The sequence below is a fragment of the Penicillium psychrosexuale genome (genome assembly GCF_028828465.1).
Source record: "Penicillium psychrosexuale strain IBT 29551 chromosome Unknown utg000002l, whole genome shotgun sequence".
Taxonomy (NCBI): Eukaryota; Fungi; Ascomycota; class Eurotiomycetes; order Eurotiales; family Aspergillaceae; genus Penicillium; species Penicillium psychrosexuale.
Window position 1 is genome coordinate 2,705,936 of NW_026643187.1, and position 18,678 is coordinate 2,724,613.

The window sequence follows — 18,678 nt, forward strand, 5'->3', positions numbered from 1 at the left end:
TCTCTTTCCAACTTGAATTCAGATTCCAAACCGCAGGTCTCTCGTATAGCTCTACATGTACGGGATTTGGTCTAGGCTCGAAGGTCCGAATGGTCCGGCGCAGGGACAGAGGCCGAAACAGTACCAAGTCGCGAGTCGTATCCCCTAACACGAAGAGCTGTTGTGCTAGACAAGGGAAAAAGGGTAAGAGCTATTCCGGCTATGCGTTCCTAACTCTCTGAGATTTTTCTAGCAAAGTGCTTTTATTAGCTTAACGAATGTTCCACTCTGGGGGTCCAGGGTCCACTGGTACCTATCCTGTACATGCTACAAGCCTGACAGGTAGTGAATATGTCAAAGCTAAGACCCCGCCGGATTTAATATTTGCCAGGTACAAAGTTCAAGAACAAACAACCGGGTCAAATAGAATTTCGGTTACTGTCGCTTCATAGGAAGATTTCGGGCCAAATGTAGTTATGGTTTATGGTTTACTACATCGGCTATGCAAGGTGCTATGGCTACAAGCGGCAGGGAAAAGTAGTAGCGAAGCAAAGGAAGTTGTAATAACAAGAAGCGAATAATAGACGGAAGAAAAAGGCAAAAGACAAAGGTAGGTCTCAGACCGTTCGCGTTCTTCCTTAGTTTCTATACATGTGCCAAAGGACCAATCCAAATCCAAACCCTAGACAACGTGCACTGATCAAATCGTTAAAGCAGGGCAAAATCTTGTGCCCTTTTTAACCGGACCAGCGCCAGCAGAGCAGATCAAAAAGCAGTCCGAGGCCAAACGCTTGATAACACCCGAATAGCAAGGTAACATTGTCGCGCACATCATTTCGTATCATTTCAATTCGTAATCTCATTTGCAATCCACAGTTCTCGGTTCATGTCACAGTGCCCCGGGCACGAAACACAGGCTCAAACCCGATAGTCGAGTCGTGAATCCGTAAAATAAAATCTTTTGCAATTTTTTGGTTTTTTGTTTTTGCTCTCATTTTCACATGGCAAGAAATGTGTTCGGGTATTGCCCACCCAAGTCTGAATATGTGCCTGAGACATATAGTAGAGTGGAGTATAGTATGACTGAGCCATATCATTGCAGGCGGGGGTGTACGTGCTTAAGAGTGCCGGCGAGGTTGCGCGAGGATATTGCTCAACCGTTTCCAGCGCGGCGTCGGGGATGTCGAGTTCCTCCGAGACGGGGATTTTTCTGGTTTTGTTGATGTTTGTGTAGAGGAACGGGCTCGGTTGTTGATGGTTGCTTCATGGTCGGCGAGGACATCCTCGAGGCGGACGTCGGCGTCAGACATACGTCGAGAGTCCTTGGGATCAAGGATCTCGATGAACTTGGAGGGTGTATCACGCATTGTGTAGAGTATTTTTATTCTTTGCGCTGGTGGAGGAGGGAGAGGTATGATTTCGAATTCCAAAGTAGAGGGAAATCCAGAGGAGGTCACGAGGACGTATAGTTTTGTGTAGGTTCAAGCGCGAGATGAAACTGCAGACTGGAGAATTGAGTGTTTCAAGTTTTGAAGAGAATGGAGGATGAAGAACAGAGGAGAGTAAAGTAGAGAATAAAATAGAAAAGAAGGGAGTTTTTTTTATAAAAGAATGGTAACGGCGTCCGACAGCCAAAAAGGAAATGTGAATGTCTGTACCGAAGATCAGTGGGGTCGAACTATAAGATTTGTGGACTATCAGAGCGTGATTTCTTTGGGATATTTGGGATGTTTCATACTTATAGAAGTACACGTACAAGCTAGTACGTACTATCCATGTAGGCAACATTTCCACCCCACAAGCCAAGTGTATACAAGATACACATACTTCGATGCACAAGCCCGTTTGGGCAATGTCCGTTTGGGCTGCGGGGCGATGATCGGCAGCTACTTGGTGGCGTCCGAGTGACGATGAACCACGATGAACCATGATGGTTCGTAGATATATAAGAAGCATTTGATGCAAGGGGAGTCGAATTTGGTCTAGGGTATAAGAAGATCATATTCTCTCTTCTGTTCCCCTTCTACAGACAGGAACCCCTAGACTCTGGCCACGATAACCTTGTGCGCTATTCGTCTTATCTTAGCTTACTTTTTGTGGATGCCATCCATCAAGCGCCATGACGTCGATGGCATGAAATCTCCATCAGGGTTTCGATGCTCAAATACTGTAGATGGGTCGATGGGAGATCGTCTCCGGGTATGTATGATGTACATTGGTCAATATAATGCATGTGCGCCATGTGGTACGTCGTCTTCTATAAAAAGAACCGCCACAGCAATTAGCCACTCCAATCTGCCGCGCATCCGAATCTCTTCCAACAAATTCTCATATAATATGAGGCAAATGTGCCATACAACATAAGGAGGAGAGGAACGCGTCAAAAGGGACAAGGGTGTCAGTACGGAGTATACGTAGGTGGATTCGCCCCAATGGAGATTGCTCAGGGCTGTGCCCGGAATGTCAACCGGGCCGTCGAGCGGACTGTGCGGACTATTCGATACAGTTATCTCTACGAATGAATGGGATGTCCATCGGGGATGGAGACTATACTCAGTCCGCGAAATACGAATAAGAGCAGTACCTGGAGCTACTATTTTCTGTCGAGAAACCGATCGCCCCTGGCCATAGTGTCACTCCTTCAGTGCACCGGCGTACACGTACATTCGAAATGTGGCGATGCCTATTGTATTTAGTCTGTGGTCCCCCTTTTTCTCACCGGTGCCTCTGGGTGAACAGCAAGATGGGAGTAACCGGAGATGTTGTCGCCATAATACACCGTCATACTCGTTGATGGTCGAGCAGACTCGCCCAACAGAACACACACCCGAGTGTCCAACAAGCCTAGTAGACTCGGTAAGATCTGGTGTCAGGCGGGTGTAGCAGACCTGTGGCACACACCGAGTAGCCTACTCATTCAATGGAACAGTGAGTCCCACTGCGCCAAATACACTGCTCCAAAGCAGCGAAGCACACACTTTCCGATCAAGATGGTATGTTTCTCCGACCGAAGAAGTGTCCACGGATGCGAGGAAAGACAAATAGAGAAAGGAAGAAGAGAAAGAGATAGCTTTTGATCTGGAAAAAGAACAAATTAGGCAGTAACAACTGCGTAGAGTCAACATAACATAACGCTTATGTCGGGGTAAGTGAAGTGTGATAGTCTCATTCTACCAGGTTCCCGAGGTCAACTGTCATCAATAAAAAGTCCTTTTCCGTTCTTGAACGCCATAACTTCAGCTAAAAATGTATGTAGCGGATCACTCCCAGACACATAGGAACAACCATCACTCCCAGCACCCCTCATGTACCGCACTGCATCGCATCGCCATTCCAGGGTATGCGACAAATTATTTAAATTCCATGTCCGTCATCTCGATTGCGTTGGCCGAGCCCATCCAGAGAATGTTGTTGCATCTGTGGGAAAGAAAGAGAGTTAGCCAAGCTCGAATCGTAGGTATCCAGTCCGACGCTAAACCAATGGAAGCGCGCATCGCATACCTAATCAGAACCAAGCCCAATGCACCAGTCGGCTTGCCGTCGATAAACTCTTGTGTGTCGCGCAGCAGGACGTTCATGTATGAATCGATGCTCTCGAGAGTGCCCTTGTATTCGGTCTGGCCCCACTTGAGGCGGATGAGGACTTCGGTGCCCACGCTGTAGAGATATGTAGGTTAGCAAGGTGTCTTAATAGCAACAATGCATATGTGCGAATATCTCGAAAGGTATGCTGCTTGGGCTGCTTGGACTAGGGTGGGGTGAGTCGCATACCGAGCCTGGAGGAAGGGACGGGGGTTAAGCGGTTGGAACTGTAAAATAGCAGGTTAGCAATTGAACACATGGGAATAGCGCGCGGGATCTTGAGCTTGAAAGCGGGCAGAGCTTGAGGGGGGAAAGACGGACACTCATTGTGACTCGAGAAGAGTTCCTGGCTGGTTGAGATGGAGTAGTATTCAGGATATGATGATAGCAAAGTCCCAATCAAGATCTATTGCTTCGTTGGTTGATCGTGCTTGTCGTGTTGTTAACTGCGTTGACATCGGGGTCGGCGAGATCGCGAAAATGTGCCCAGGTAAGCTGAACAAGGCGGTGATAGATGGCCAATTACCGCCCTTGTCTCTTCACCGCCCTCTGCATAAAAGTGCTTGGATTGACAATCGACATGATGATTTTTACAGCTTTAGGTGAATACCCTGCATTAACTCCTTAGAGCTACGTGAAAGGAATGAAATTCATGTTATGGCTCGTTTTCTCATCATTGGTGTATCTCTCATTTTCAGCATGCTCCGCGCCCCTGTTCCCATCACAGCCTCCAAGACTAAGCTCCCACAGACACCAGTAATAATACAATGGAAAAAAAAAGAATCAGCGTTCATCAAAAGTTCGTAGATGTCGGCCCCTGGAAATCTCATCGCGAAGTAGATCTCCGCTTAGCGGCCAACGGTCCAGGTGATTTCCTTGATGCTGACTTCCTCACCCTTCTTCTCGTCGTAGTCATACCACTCACCCTCCATAAGGTCAATGCCGGAGAAAGTAGTAGTGGACTCGATAGCCTTGGCTTCCCATTCACCCTGGATTATCTTCGTCAGCACATGAAACTACCTATGTGAATTCTGGTGAATTCGGGATTTACTCACGTCGGGCTTGAACTCAATGAACTCGAGGCCACGGCAATCGATTTCGAGGATCTTCTGGGCCTTTTGCTTTTCCTGGACCTCATAGGGCTTAGGTCCGCTAATGACGGAGGCAGTGTGGGTTTTCTATGTGGCTGTTAGCTGTGTGATCATGGAAAAGCCGAGAAGACCAAATGATTCATGTCAACGAAGCGGAGTGGAACTGAGATTGATGAGTATCGCAAGAAAGAGGGAAAGAAACCCTTTCCGGCTATTGGGTTGGAAGAAATAGCTCGCTTACCGTGCAAAGTCGGCACTTCCACACAAAATTAGCCTCGCCGCGGCTACCAGGGATCTCGTGTTCCTCCTATACATCAATCCAGTTAGTAAACCATTCAATCGTGGCGAAATGGAGAGCAGGATGTAATTAATCCACGTACGAAACGGTTGAAGCTGACCCAGTTAGGGTGCGTCTCGTGGCAGGAGGTACATTGCACTCGGAAAGTGTAGAAGTAGGGATTTTCCTCGGTGTCGGTGGGCTGAAGGGCAGTGACGCTGTATCATCATATCAGCTTTTTGACTCTTTGATAACGATGTCTGAAAGGATCTGCCCGCGCGACGTTCCTGGAATTGGAGTGCAGTGCGGGGAGATCCAGGCACCTGAAAAGGCTCAATAATCCAGCACGTAAGGAAGGAGCACTTACCCCTCCATCTGAGCTTCGACTGAAAGAGTGAGCATTTTTGGCTTGCGAAGTAAAGTTGATCTTGAGGTGTGATGGCTGAAGTCAAGATCCTCTCTGTAGGTGATGCGGGGTGGAGATGGAAAATACTTTAACGTAGATCGAGGGCTTGGCATGTGACCACTCTGTAATGATTGAGCTTATCAAGACTAAAAATATGATAGAAGTGTTAAGAGGAACTTGGATATTTGAATTGAGATGATATTCATAGAAATTGGAAAATAAACGCCAGTCATGCTCAAGCTATCGCTCGCAACGAACGAAACAAAAAAGCTATATACATCTCGAAGGTAAGATACAGACTCATAAACACGTCAAAATTCTCACAAACGGCTCTGTTGAGAATCTTGGCCAAGAGGCTTCGTTGAGAACGCATTGAAGAACTCGTTGAGAGCGTCAACAGTGCCACTTCCCTCAACCAGCTGCACGGTGCAAGCAACGTGGCTGTCAGGACGGGTGACGACAACACCACCCTTCTCAGCATCAAAGCCGAGCTTCTCGTGGGCTGCAAATTGAGCCTGAGGAACGCGTACATCGGGGATATCATCGACATAGATGTGGTGGTGGTAGTCACGTAGGACCTGGGGGATGGAGTCCATATCGATGTTGTTCTTGGAGCCTGCATAGATCACAGAGAGGGTGAAGAGCTTGGAGTGAGGGTTATGGCGCTCGAAGAATGACACATCGGTAATATCAGACCGGCGATACACCGAAAGGAACGAGCGTTCTTTCTCTAGGTTGGCTGCCAGGTCGGCAATGGCCTTCTTAGTCTTGAACTGATTGCCAGCGAAGATGAAGATGCGGAATGCACCGTTAGCGGGCACTTCCTGCTCAAGCTCGACAAAGTTGGAATCGGCAAGACGGGTGACAGTGGTCGGGGTGAAAGCGCGACCCGGAGTCAGATGAACACCGGGAATCTTGAACAGAGGGGACTTGGCAGGGTGGCTCACGTCCCAGGTGAAAATATTGGGCTGGTAGGCCACTCCGTATCCACTGGTGAACTCGCAAGATGACTTGAAGGTCTTGACGAATTCGTCCTCCTCCCCACCAGCACCCACAGTGGTGTGGCTGGCAGAACCGACCTCGCCGGCAGAAGGACGGCGCTTGGAGAATAGGGCTGCGTACTTGGAATCGAAGTTCAACAACGTCTCAGCGATATCCTTGCGTTCGCTCTCGTAGGTGCTGAGAATGGAACGGTTGGCAAAACCACTCTCCACGGCGTGGATCTTCCAGGCCATGTTGAGTGCGTCATGGAAAGCAGTGTTCATTCCCTGGCCGGCCTTGGGCTTCAGGGGCGTTAGCGATATTGTGAGAGCAACAGGGGTTTTAACGGGGAGTACCAACGCTGTGAGTATGGCAAGCATCGCCACCCATGAAGACTCGCTCGTCAAGGGTATACTTTTCAGCAATACCTTGTCCAATGGGGTAGACAGAGTACCACTCAACCCGGTCCCACTCAATCCAGTATGGCTTCAGAATGTTCTTCGCAGTCTGCTGGACCTCCTCGACAGTGGCAGTCTTTCGGGGGTTCCAATCGGCGTCGGTGGAGGAGGCGATCTGGACATAAAGGCGGACCATATTGTCCTCGCGGGGAATGACCATGATTGAGCCAGCGTCGGAGTGGATGGTGCATTTTGTCTGTATACTAACGCATTAGAAACATAGAAATACGTGAGATTGGTTATTGTTAGGCATGCCCACCTCAATGTCAGGGAAGTTGGTGCGCACGACACCGTCCATGACACCCCAAACATAGGCAATGGGATCCTTGTGGTGGATCTTGATGCCCAGCTGCTCACGGACAAAGCTGCGGGCACCCTCGCCACTAAACAAGTACTTGGCGCGCACATTCTCGATAACATTCGTATCCAAGCACTTCAGGTTGACTTCAACAGGGTAATCAGCGTTCGCACCATCGTTCTTGAAGCCAACAATGGTCCATGGCCGCTCGACAGTTGTGCCAGCCTTCTTGATTTCATCCAAGAACACGCGCTCGATCTTGCCCTGGTGGACCAGGGTGGTGAAAGGATAGCGGGTGTCAATAAAGCGGGGGCAACTAGGCCAGCTGCCAGTACGGCCGATGCCAGAGCCGTCAGCTTTGGGATCCCAGAAGGCAACGTCGTACACCTTGGCAGGCTCGTAAGCCATGATCGAGCGCTTCAAGCCAAGGTTGCGCAGGATCTCGGTAGATCGCGGCTGAATACCGTCAGCGCGACCAGTAGCGGTCGGCACTGGGCGGTTGTCGATATGCTTCACCTTGTAGCCCCATCGTGACATACAGAGGGACAAGAGCAGACCGACGGGGCCGGCGCCCACAATGACAATGTCATAATTCTCTTGTTGGACCATACTGGCGGCCAAAAGCAAACACGGGGATTGGATGGGGGCAGTTATAAATTGGATGGCGCACGGCTATGGGATCAGCGTAAATAAGTACCTATGATTTGAAAGAAAAGCAGAGTCGCTCAGAGGTTCACCCTGCACAATGACTGAAGGAGAATGAATGAGGGCCATGGCTATCCCTATATACTGTCCGGGAACTGGCGTAAGTGGGCAAATTGGGTGTTCAGCTGAAGTAACGGAGAACATCCACGGCATTGAGAGTCGGCGAAATCGTGGGGAGCACCGGCTCAAGGGTCAGGGTAGCCAATCAAGTTCACCAGAAACGGAGTTATGGGCGATTTGTCAGAATCGCAGAAACAAGCGCCCTGTGGGGACAGGCCTAGCTTTCCACAATGTCCATGATACCGTCGTTGATCCCGAGCTGGTAGCCGCAGGGCTCCAGTGTGACTGGATTGCTGCGTTTTCCCTCTACTCCACCCGGAAACGATCTCGGTAAGCGGACGGCTGGGCACGTGACCCTCCCCTCGGCAACCATCTATATCTCTGAACAACTGCTATGATGGTAGTTTAACCTGGTACTTACACCACAGATAACCCGAAATTATATGCCATGCTCTAGATGAAATACCCATGAGGTCTGGCACCTACTCTAATGTTGTTCCCTCGGTCTGTTTCCATGCCACTCCTCTTTCAAAAAGGAAACCTACATTCATGGATGGTCATAACAACAGCACTAGATGGCTCAATTCTTATTCTACAATAATACCACCGTCATGGTTGAATGGTCGTTATTTTCTTAGTTCAAGCGACCAGGTTTCCGACTTTAATCTTGAAGGAAATATGTCGGATTAACCGTATCCGTAAAATATATGGTCCAATGAATGGGTGTCAATCAGTCTGTATTTCTGAAATGGCTCAGCTGGCAATTTATGGAGCCTGATTACATAAACTAAAATAAACAATACACATTGTTAGGATTAATAGATCCTCCGGTATCCTCCGGTATGCTGACTTGCATACTCCGACAAAATATTAATGCCTAAGGCAACAACGACAAAAATAGATTAAGTTGGGTAAAAGTTGTACCGCTCCGAACTATATCTATGAACTACATGTGTAGAGGAAAAAGAACATATTAGGACTGAATACATATATGTATTTGTGAGCTATGTATAATAAGTGGCACTAGACAATTAAATCTACCTTACTATCCCTTATAGACAATAAGTAATTAAGTCTTGAAAGATTTTGTAATATCCTTACTATTACTGTAGTGTGACGGGTGGTCACAACACATAAAATGTGTTATGCTAGTCGTGAGCTCACACATTGTTGGTAGTTCTATATATTTATTTTGTAATGGGTTCTCATAGGTGTGGGTGCGTATGAATCATTGTGATATTGCAATATGCTTGTCCAGGTAGTCCAGGTCAAGCCCCCCTGTTATGGAGATGTGCTCTCATAGCATGTCGTCTTTTTAGGGTTGACTCACACTACTAGGATGATGTGGTAAATAGGCGTTTGATTGGTCGCTCCATTACCAACCTCCTTGATTATGAATATTAAATTATTTTCTTTTTTGTTTGATCATTCATTGTTTATTCCTATGTACTTTCTTTGTTCCAATATTCTTTCTCTATGTCCATTCTCTTTGTTTCCATTATTTTTGAGACATTGCCAGCCACCTTATTGAACTAGTCCTATTGTTGCAGACCAATATACTCATTTCGGCCTCAAAGAATGACCTCGGTTTTGATACTATGCTTTATTGGGAAGTCATGAATAAAAATTAAATAGCTATTGTGACGAGACATGGTGTCGCCCTAGGCCCCGACAACAGCACTGCATAAATATCCTCTTCTTCCAATAATATTTCTTCTTTCCTTCCCATACTTCTTGATTTTTTATGCTTCTGTTTCTCGGACTTCTGCGTTCACCTTTCTGCAATTGCAACTTTGACTTCGAACAGCACCTCGACAGTAACTACAACAATGTCTCAGTATCCACCGACTCGTCCCTGGGCAGCTCTCAGCGCCATTGACCGAGATCACGAGTCGGGACTCCTCTATGAAGATGATGTTCCTCACACCGCAAAGATGACTGTTAACATGAGTCAACCTGCCTTCGAAGACCGGGGCCCCAGCATGGCTGAAGGTCTTCGTGTTATTGCGGAACGCAGTGCAGCTCGTCGGAATGGAACTGCTATGGACAAGAACGATATGTAAGGGCCATCCTTACTAACTTGCTGAACGTGAAATCTAATATGATGAACAGGTTTTCCAAGCCATTGCCACCCATTCCTCAACAGGAAGCCCCTCAGTCGGCTACCACAGTTGGTCAGGAGGGTGTTTTCCAAGGTTCTGGGCACAACATCAACAAGATGAGCATTCATTACGTGCTTGACAGATCCAACATGCATGGACGCCACGATCAAGCCTCATTTGCTCAACGTGAAGCTTCTCAGATTGCTACTCAAGTTGGCCAGAAAGCAGTTGCCGATGGTTGTGTTCACTCAAGTGAAAAGATGAAACTGAATTTGCTTTTTGATGGATGCAAGCTGGAAGGATATGACGATGAGACTCCATCTATTCAACCCAGTGGATCTGAGCCGACTCTCCCACCCTTTTCGTATCACTCCTACAATGCGCAAGCCACCTACGCCAACCCCTCTTCTGCTTACGGTTGCTTGGCTCAGGAATATGATGCTCTGTGTGATGCTCCTGCATCTGAGGCCCCTGATTCTCAAGCCAATCCCAGCCCTTATCGCAACAGTTACAGTCCAACTTCGTGGTACGAATCTTCACCCACTGGCTACGAGTTTTCTCCGGGTCCTCAGATTGCATTGGTTCCCAACACTACCCCGGTGCACGAAATCAAGGAAGAAAATCAATTCGCAGACGTGGGGGCCACCATCGATGAGCTGCTTGCCTTGATCAACCCGGAAAAGGAATACTCACGCCTTGCGAATGACAATCACAGCCCAGAAAGTTCATCTTCTGCTTACCGTTTCGCTACCCCCAGCTCGGTGTCTACAGATATCTACCATGCGGATCAATACTCTAGCCTTGCTTATCAGGCTCCAGACTTCGTCATTCGTGATGCTGAGAGCCCTGCAAGCCCCGATACCATTCGTGGAGTCACACCTGCATCGCCTGCATGGTCCCCGCCATCCCCTTGTCCCAAGGGATGTTGCTATTGGTCTTCGGATGATGAAGCCACTGCATCTCCTGAACCTCAGTTCGATCGGGAATGGTCTGCTTCCGATGTGTCTCTGCAAGAGTCACCTATTCTGCCTTCTCTTCCTCATGTCGCTTCATATCCATCTTCTGAGCGTCGTGCCAGCTACCTGAAATGGAGAGAGGAGAGAGCGCACATGATTAGTGCCGAGGAGGCTCTTGTCCCACGGCAACTGAACGTGATGAAGAAGGCCACCTTCACCATGGATGTCCCCATCCACAACGTTTCCCAGCACCAGGCAGCCGTTCACACGTCTAACTTTACCAATGGTGGCCCTAGCCGCGCAGCTTCCTTCGTCAGCAATAATTCCAATGTCAGCAACACCATCAGCAGCGCAACTCTGAGTCCTGTCACCCGCAGCCCTGATGTCTCCAGTTCTGAGGGCTCCGTGGACTCTCGTGGAATCAAGCGCAAGCGATTTACCAAGACCCTCTTTGGTAAGAAAGGATACCTTGATGACTACGAGGGGCGGCGCGACAAGAGATTCCGCTTCTTTAAGGAGGCCATCGAAAGGGGACATTCAACCTTTGGCAATATTAAAGGAATGGTAAGTGCCTCCTGACTCATCTTTTGGAACTATGACAGGGACTAACAATCTTTTTTTTTTTGACAGTTTTGGGATGAGAATCGAGGTTTGATCAGCCCATCAACCAAGCCCAGCATCGTCACTGAGAACACTGCTCCCATTACTCTGAACACCGAGGTGCAGTCAATTCTGTACGCCGAGATTGAGAGCATGATCACCCACGCCGCCAACGAATTCCTGATGAAGGAGTACTATGATGGTCACCTCTCTACTAGTTCTCTCCAAAAGGTGAAAAGAAGATGGGAGAAGAAGCACATGCCTGGTGTCCCTGAATTCCGTTTCGACCAAGGTACCCAGTACCGCATTATCAGCGCAAACCGCGAGCATCTCAACTTCGGTCGACCCAGCAACGGCCTTGGCCCGAACACCGTTCTGGGTAACTGGAAAAGGATCTGGAAGAATATGAGCATCCGCACCTTCGTGTCTCCCGATTCGGTTATCAAGAAGAACATCCACGATATCATGGATCTCTTGGAGCTTTTGAATGCCAGGGATGGTCACCTTGAACTGCTTATGGCCCTCGATGCGCATGTTCGTGGACAGCTGCAGAAGCACGAGATGTTGCTCTACTACTGAGATACTCTCGCTCTTAACTTCGACTTTGTCGATTTCAACAATTCTTGTCTCTTTTTCGTTTTTCTCTGCTATTCTGTTTCGGCTGTTCTGTTCTAGGGGGCTGTTATCAGTTTCGCTTCTTGCCAGTTTCGCTTTGTGCTAATTTTCGTTTTCGCTTTCGTTTTCGCTTTTACTATTTGGCCTTCTCTTTCTATGCGTTTTTTTGCCAGCGATGAGATCAACCAATTCAGTCTAGCGTATTTCAAACCCAACATCCCAGATGAAATTTTTTCCTTTTCCTACTATAAATAGTTGGAATATTGATGATAACGTACTGAGTCAATCAAATTAGACCACTCATCCCTTGGCAATTTGTCAGACGTTAGTGATTGAACTAATTTCCAAAGGATAATCTTAATTTAATATGTATTCCCAACATAATATGTCAATTGAAGCGAAAAGCACCGAAAAAGTGAAGTTGTACACAAAACACGTGGGGCGACGTCATCGGCTTATAGCACGGTGCCACCTGGGCAGGCAGTCACCGCTCTGCTTTTGACAAAGTTCCTGAACCACCTCTTGTAAATGATCTTACCTTGCCGGCGTTTCGGACAGAACATGTTGTAGCTGTAACAGTCCGGCCCCCAATGACCGTCGATACATCCCGCGTTTAGCCTCCATCCATATCCGGGGGTGGAGATCGATACCAACTCGAACACAAGGGGTCAGCTCCGTACAATCCTCCCGAATGGCGGGCCCGATCCACACCTACGGTCCGAGTTGCCTGCTTGTGGATGAAGAGCCGGACCTCACCGAATTTCAATCACTTCAATCACCACCAGAAATTCGGTCACATTTCTTCTACATCTCATCATTGCCGATTGATGATCCACTGGCTCCCCTGCCTCCACCTACAAGCCAGGGGACCGGCAATGAGAGAGTTCCTCCCACGCCATTCTCGGCCAGGGATAACATCGCCTTAGAGGAAGCCTGGCGTGATCTACGGGAAGCGAGAAAGACTAAATCCGCGAACCACAGATCCAGGCCAAATACATCGACAGGGCCCCCTGGAATAGCTGTGCCCAGTCATCAATCGGTCTCAAATGTCGAACACCGCAAGGCAGCTAGCCAAGAGGATCCCTCGTTGGTTGGCAGTAGAGGAAGTACTCTGAGCAACCCTCCTTTCTTCCCGGACGACCTGCCCTCCCGCAGCCGCAAGAGTTCCCTCACTTTTGCTACAGGCAGTGCTGGAATGCGAATCCATGAACTTGGCAAGGAGAATCGCGTGGGCTCCCCATTGGGTGATGAGTTCAAACATGACACTTCCAGAGGAATTTCCACCGATCAGAAAAGAGTACGATCGTCTTCGATCAATGAGTTCAATACACCCAAAAGAAGCGGTTCTCCATTGGAGGCTGAAAATGTGGGTGAAGGCGACGAGGTGGTTGGAAGTCTACAGGCTGATCGTTCTCACGGTGCAAGCATGAGTGGCTCTCCTTTTATACGGGCGCCGGTGTCTCATCCTCAGACGCCGCTTGGTCGCTCATTTGAGTCATCTTCATCAAGAGAAGGAGGCGAATGGCAGGCGGAACTCCGGCCCAGTACCGCTCCACGAAGTGCCCCGAAACCTTCGGGCCTGAGAACGACCGTGAGCCTAGATCAATTGACCCAGGACTCAGAGAGGGAGATGACCGAGGAGCCGAACACACAGTTAAAGATTCCAGTCGGTGTGTCACGGCTTCATCTAGTCGAGTTACCAAATCTCAAGGTGAGTACAATTTCTACAATTTATCTACTCGGCTTTGACTTACAGTAACGCTTTTTTTATAGATGAAACCTATCTACTGGAGTCCTCTTCAGGACATATCAAGTGTGGTCCGAGCTACGTGGTTCTACAAGAATACCATGTTGCCTGTTGAGACTGGACTTGCGAACAAATTGGAGGCAGGCTACGTTTACTTGAAGCCATGGAGTGACACTTGGCAAGATGAATTAAATAGTTGCGTGGAAAACGGGGCCGATGCCGAGTTGAAAATTGTTCACCCGCTGTGGACAAAACAGGATAGTCAGCCTACAACTGCACAAGTGCTACAGAGTAGTGATTCGCCTCTGGATGAGGCGGAGGATCCCTTGAGATTCGACAATAATCGAGCTGCTGGTGGCACGTCTATTCAATCTGAGACTATCAAGTCATACCTTACATCAAGTGCCATCTATGTCGATGCAAAAAATGCCCAAGTACTTCGGCCCAGCTTACTTCCCTCAGTGTCAAGGGGACGACGACCTCTTAGTGCAATAAGGAAAGGCCATCAGATAGGCATACCTGTGGTTCGCGGCTTTAGTCGAAAATCATGGGAACATCTGCACCCGTCAAAATCCAATCCTATCGATGTGCGCCATTACATCCGCAAGACCCAGTCGAAAAGTCCTTCTGCGCAAGGTGAACAAATATGCTATGCATGCAAGATGGAAGAATCGCGACCATCTCCAACAGATTTGGTTCTCGTTATCCATGGCATCGGGCAGAAGTTATCAGAGAGGATGGAAAGCTTCCACTTTACTCATGCCATCAATGCATTTCGACGAGAGGTGAACATGGAGCTCAACAACGAACCTGTCTGGCCGCATGTGCATCAAGATCATGGGGGAATTATGGTTCTTCCTGTGAATTGGCGCACGAACTTGTCGTTGGATGACCCCGATGTTGAGTCAGGTATCGAAGACCCAGCTAGCAACAACTTTTCTCTTGCAGATATCACGCCCCAGACTCTACCCGCTATCCGATCCCTGATCAGCGATGTGATGCTTGACATTCCTTACTATTTGTCGCACCATAAACCGAAGATGGTCAAGGCGGTGATTAGGGAAGCGAACCGTGTGTATCGCCTCTGGTGTAAAAACAACCCAGGGTTCCAAGACTCCGGCCGCGTACATCTCATCGCACATTCTCTCGGAAGCGTGATGGCTGTAGACATTCTCAGCTATCAGCCAACACATGTTCCTCAGTTTGACTTCTCCAATACGGCTTTACGCAGCGACATTTTTGAGTTCGATACTAGACATCTCTTCCTCTGCGGAAGTCCAGTCGGCTTCTTTCTGCTTCTCAATAAGGGTATGTTGAAACCTACATCATTCCGCCTTGTATCTAACATTATTCCAGCTAGCCTTCTTCCCCGAAAAGGCAGAGACAAGCCAGGTAGCGAAGGTGACGATCTACTTCGTGGGGTTGCCGGCGAAGCAGGTCAATACGGCTGTCTCGCCGTAGATAATCTCTACAATATCATGCACACAACGGACCGTAAGTGGATTGCACACCCTCTTCGCTTCTTATACTAACCATCTCTACCAGCAATTGCGTACCGAGTCAATGCAACAGTAGACTCAGGCCTTTCCAACTCTCTCAAAATGGGCACTATCCCCAGCTCCACCGCCAGCTTCTGGCAATCATTTGGAAGCGTCTTTCGCTGGAACTCGAACCCGTCAACATTATTGCCCTCCACAGCCCCTACCCGCCCTGCAGCAGTATCCAAGCTGCCATCCAATGTCGAGCTCGAGACCCACGACTTCACTCGCGAAGAGATCGCTGAAAAGCGCATGCTACTGCTAAATGACAACGGTCAAATCGATTATTATCTCTCAGGTGGTGGTGGCCCTTTGAATATACAGTACCTCAACATGCTGAGTGCGCATAGCAGTTACTGGACCTTGGGTGATTTTGTGCGGTTCTTGGTTGTGGAGATTGCGAGAAAGCAGGGGAGAGAAGGAACGCTGCTTGCCTTTCGGGCTGAGAAGAAGAAGGGATGGAAGTATTCAAAGGGTTGATTCTTTTTTGGGCCTTTACCTTCGGTTTGGTTTTTATTTTGTGCTCTGGGGATAGAATATGTACCCTAGGTGATTGTAATATTCACATAGAGACAAGCATACATGACTTCAGATGTCGTTCCCTGTAAGCCCACAACGTACTTGTATTTTATTAAAGATTGAAACTTGGTTGTTGACGGTGTATTGTCTGATCTAGAAAAAAAGATCGAGAAGTTGCGAAGCAGGACAAAAAGGCAAGAAATGTGCAAAGCTTGAGGACAGACAGATAAGAAACAACACAGGCACCAGGAGATTTAAGCTCCGTCTGCGCATAAATCATATATCGTATCAGGTCTCTAGCAAATGACCCGGGTGTCTGAGCCATGAACATTCCCCATCAGCAAAGCCTCCACGATCTCACCCTTGATACCAACGCCCCGCCCAGCCCTCAACACCACCAAGGCATTCGCTTTGGCCAAACTGCCGACCTTTGAAGACCGCTGTCCGGCACCCTCCACTCCCGTGCTCGTCGCGTACAGCCGTCCATCCGAGCGCGATGCCGTAACCGCAGCGCGGTGGTACTCCGTGCGCATGGGATCAAGCGGGAAGTTATGCGTTAGGACAACAGCAACGCGCGGAAGACCGAGCTGCGGCGCGAGCCAAGGCTTAGAGCTGAGTGCCCCGGAGCTGTGGCCCAAGCCGGTGAGTTTATGCAGCGAAGGGAGAACAAACAGATTCAGGGTGACAAGAGCGGAGGCCGGATTTCCGGGGAGCGAGAAGATGAGTTTTGATTGACGCTCCTGTTGAGAGGATGTGGCGTCGCCGATTGGTTTGAAGGGGACAGTTGCGAAGGTGGTTGGTTTGCCCGGTTTCATGGAAACGCGGCCGAAGTGGATGGTGCCGCCGAGAGAGCGCTCGATTGTCGGCTTGAGGAGGTCGAGCTCGCCCATTGAGACGCCGCCGGTTGTGATTATCACGTCGACGCTGGAGGAGGCTCGGCCTACGCCGCGGAGTGAGTCGCGGAGGGCATGCTCGAGCTCGCTAGCAGGTGTGTCGCGAGCGATACCGAGATCGACGGTTTCGAAGCCCCATGAGTTCAGACATGAGAGAAGAGATGGGCGGTTAGAGTCGCGGATTTGGCCGCCTGTAAGAGTCCGCGGGTCATTGTGCTCCACCAGCTCATCGCCGGTGCTCAAAACGCCTACGCGTGGTTTCCGGAAGACTTTGACAGTCTTGGTGCCGGTTGATGCCAGTAAGCCAATCTCTCCGCCCACGGGAGATACTAGATCCCCGCGAGCGACGATTTTGGAGCCTAATGCGACATCGCTGCCAGGCTCGCGCACATTCTCGCCGGGCTCGATATCCCCGGCGAGGATTTCCACTGTCGCTTCTTCCTTGCCGTCAGGTGTGCACGAGTCCAAGGTGGTATCCTCGACCATGACTACAGCATTCGCATTTGGGGGGAGAGGGGCGCCAGTGGTAATTCTAGCAATGGTCCCCGGTTGCAATGGCTCTAGATTCCCGCCGACATTGGCATGGGTAATGGATGCTACCGGGAAGATCCCCTTCGTGGACAGGTCGGCGGAGCTAGAGTCTGGTGCAATGATAGCGTAGCCATCGACGATACTAGCTCTATAGGCTGGGACAGCCTCTGCGGCGTAGACGTCTTCGGCGATCACCGAGCCAATCAATGATGTGGTCACTGGGACCTCAACGACTTCTGGCTCAGGAGTGTGCTCATTGATCCGCCGAAGCGCTTCGTCTACAGACAGCATCGGGTAGGGTGAGGATCGATAGCGCCGGTTAGGGCCTGCACTAGGGTCGTTGGACTGCAGTCTCTCCGACGGCGACGTATGCGCCTTTGGGGCCTTATGCCCATGTCCATGGTCAGAACCATGATGGTGGTGATGATGATGCTGATGTTGTTGATGATCACTAACGCCGGCCTCTGATTCCAGTTTCTTCACACCTCCAGCATGGAGGTTCCGTGAATTAGCCCCAGCAGACTGGAGACAGGCATGTGGAAGAAGCTTAACAACAGCATCGAGGTTCTCCATGGCTCCTTTGGGTGAACCGGGTAAGGTAATAATCAAAGTCTTATTGCGGACACCAGCAACTGGTCTGGCCATCATAGCAACTATGCGGAGGATTAGCTGAAATAAATATAGTCAAGGAGAAGCGCAATGGCAGCGCCCCTGATGTCATGCTCACATGGAGTTACTTTCAAGGAGGCAGCAATCATGCCGTGTCTGGAGTCTTGGTTAGTTTACTAGCGTCAATGCGCTGGCCAGGGTATCTAACTCACACTAGTCCCGGCGCATGGCGTTGGATTAGAGGAGAGACGGCCTAGTGATGTCATGAGCATAAGAAAGGCAAGGGTCAGAATCAGAATCACACACTTCGGGGGTGTTGTCCTTGATGGCAAATCCTGTTCCTCCGCTAAGGAGGATGAGGTTGTACCAATTAGGGCTATCGGCCCATTCGTATATCGAATGCTGGATCTGGGACACGTCGTCCGGGACGATCCTGAATGCGGGGGGTTCCCACTTCCCCTCTGCGGCCAAGATAGGCCTAAGTGCATCGACGACCTTGTCAGAAGCGGGGTCTTTCGAAGCAGTGTCGGAGACAATCAGGATTGCGGCTTTAAGTTTGTTCTCCATGATATGCGTTGTGCATAAGTCTGGGGAAGTGGATGTTTGGCGGGGGAAGTTCTGTTAAATCGGGGAAAACATCGGACTCCAAAGCCCGACGTAAGTTAATGTGGTTGATGTATAGTGCAATTAGTGAAATTGATGCCACTGCTGCTTTTCGTACACGCCAGAGG

The 18,678-nt window shown here is 49.3% G+C and overlaps 7 protein-coding genes across 7 annotated transcripts; 2 read left to right on the forward strand and 5 right to left on the reverse strand.

Moving 5' to 3' along the window:
* Positions 1 to 1,097: 1,097 nt before the first annotated feature.
* On the reverse strand, positions 1,098 to 1,346 carry N7518_002200 (uncharacterized protein; the record flags this gene model as incomplete). The annotated part of the gene is made up of 1 exon (XM_057183128.1): positions 1,098 to 1,346. The coding sequence occupies one exon, from the start codon at positions 1,344 to 1,346 to the stop codon at positions 1,098 to 1,100; it is 249 nt and encodes an 82-aa protein (XP_057044578.1).
* Positions 1,347 to 3,329: 1,983 nt separating this feature from the next.
* On the reverse strand, positions 3,330 to 3,888 carry N7518_002201 (small nuclear ribonucleoprotein F; the record flags this gene model as incomplete). Its single annotated transcript, XM_057183129.1, has 4 exons — positions 3,330 to 3,396; positions 3,481 to 3,636; positions 3,751 to 3,788; positions 3,883 to 3,888. The coding sequence occupies 4 exons, from the start codon at positions 3,886 to 3,888 to the stop codon at positions 3,330 to 3,332; spliced, it is 267 nt and encodes an 88-aa protein (XP_057044579.1).
* A 521-nt stretch (positions 3,889 to 4,409) lies between these two features.
* N7518_002202 (CXXC motif containing zinc binding protein) lies at positions 4,410 to 5,331 on the reverse strand (the record flags this gene model as incomplete). Its single annotated transcript, XM_057183130.1, has 5 exons — positions 4,410 to 4,550; positions 4,617 to 4,739; positions 4,894 to 4,959; positions 5,033 to 5,147; positions 5,297 to 5,331. The coding sequence occupies 5 exons, from the start codon at positions 5,329 to 5,331 to the stop codon at positions 4,410 to 4,412; spliced, it is 480 nt and encodes a 159-aa protein (XP_057044580.1).
* A 324-nt stretch (positions 5,332 to 5,655) lies between these two features.
* N7518_002203 (putative FAD monooxygenase) lies at positions 5,656 to 7,681 on the reverse strand (the record flags this gene model as incomplete). The annotated part of the gene is made up of 3 exons (XM_057183131.1): positions 5,656 to 6,618; positions 6,677 to 6,970; positions 7,034 to 7,681. 3 exons carry the CDS (start codon positions 7,679 to 7,681, stop codon positions 5,656 to 5,658), a joined length of 1,905 nt encoding a protein of 634 aa, XP_057044581.1.
* Positions 7,682 to 9,666: 1,985 nt separating this feature from the next.
* Positions 9,667 to 12,074, forward strand: N7518_002204 (uncharacterized protein; the record flags this gene model as incomplete). The annotated part of the gene is made up of 3 exons (XM_057183132.1): positions 9,667 to 9,896; positions 9,950 to 11,459; positions 11,526 to 12,074. 3 exons carry the CDS (start codon positions 9,667 to 9,669, stop codon positions 12,072 to 12,074), a joined length of 2,289 nt encoding a protein of 762 aa, XP_057044582.1.
* Positions 12,075 to 12,801: 727 nt separating this feature from the next.
* Positions 12,802 to 15,875, forward strand: N7518_002205 (DDHD family phospholipase; the record flags this gene model as incomplete). The annotated part of the gene is made up of 4 exons (XM_057183133.1): positions 12,802 to 13,821; positions 13,884 to 15,165; positions 15,214 to 15,351; positions 15,403 to 15,875. 4 exons carry the CDS (start codon positions 12,802 to 12,804, stop codon positions 15,873 to 15,875), a joined length of 2,913 nt encoding a protein of 970 aa, XP_057044583.1.
* A 335-nt stretch (positions 15,876 to 16,210) lies between these two features.
* Positions 16,211 to 18,514, reverse strand: N7518_002206 (bifunctional molybdopterin adenylyltransferase MobB/molybdopterin molybdotransferase MoeA family protein; the record flags this gene model as incomplete). The annotated part of the gene is made up of 4 exons (XM_057183134.1): positions 16,211 to 17,991; positions 18,066 to 18,103; positions 18,160 to 18,200; positions 18,254 to 18,514. 4 exons carry the CDS (start codon positions 18,512 to 18,514, stop codon positions 16,211 to 16,213), a joined length of 2,121 nt encoding a protein of 706 aa, XP_057044584.1.
* Positions 18,515 to 18,678: the final 164 nt, after the last annotated feature.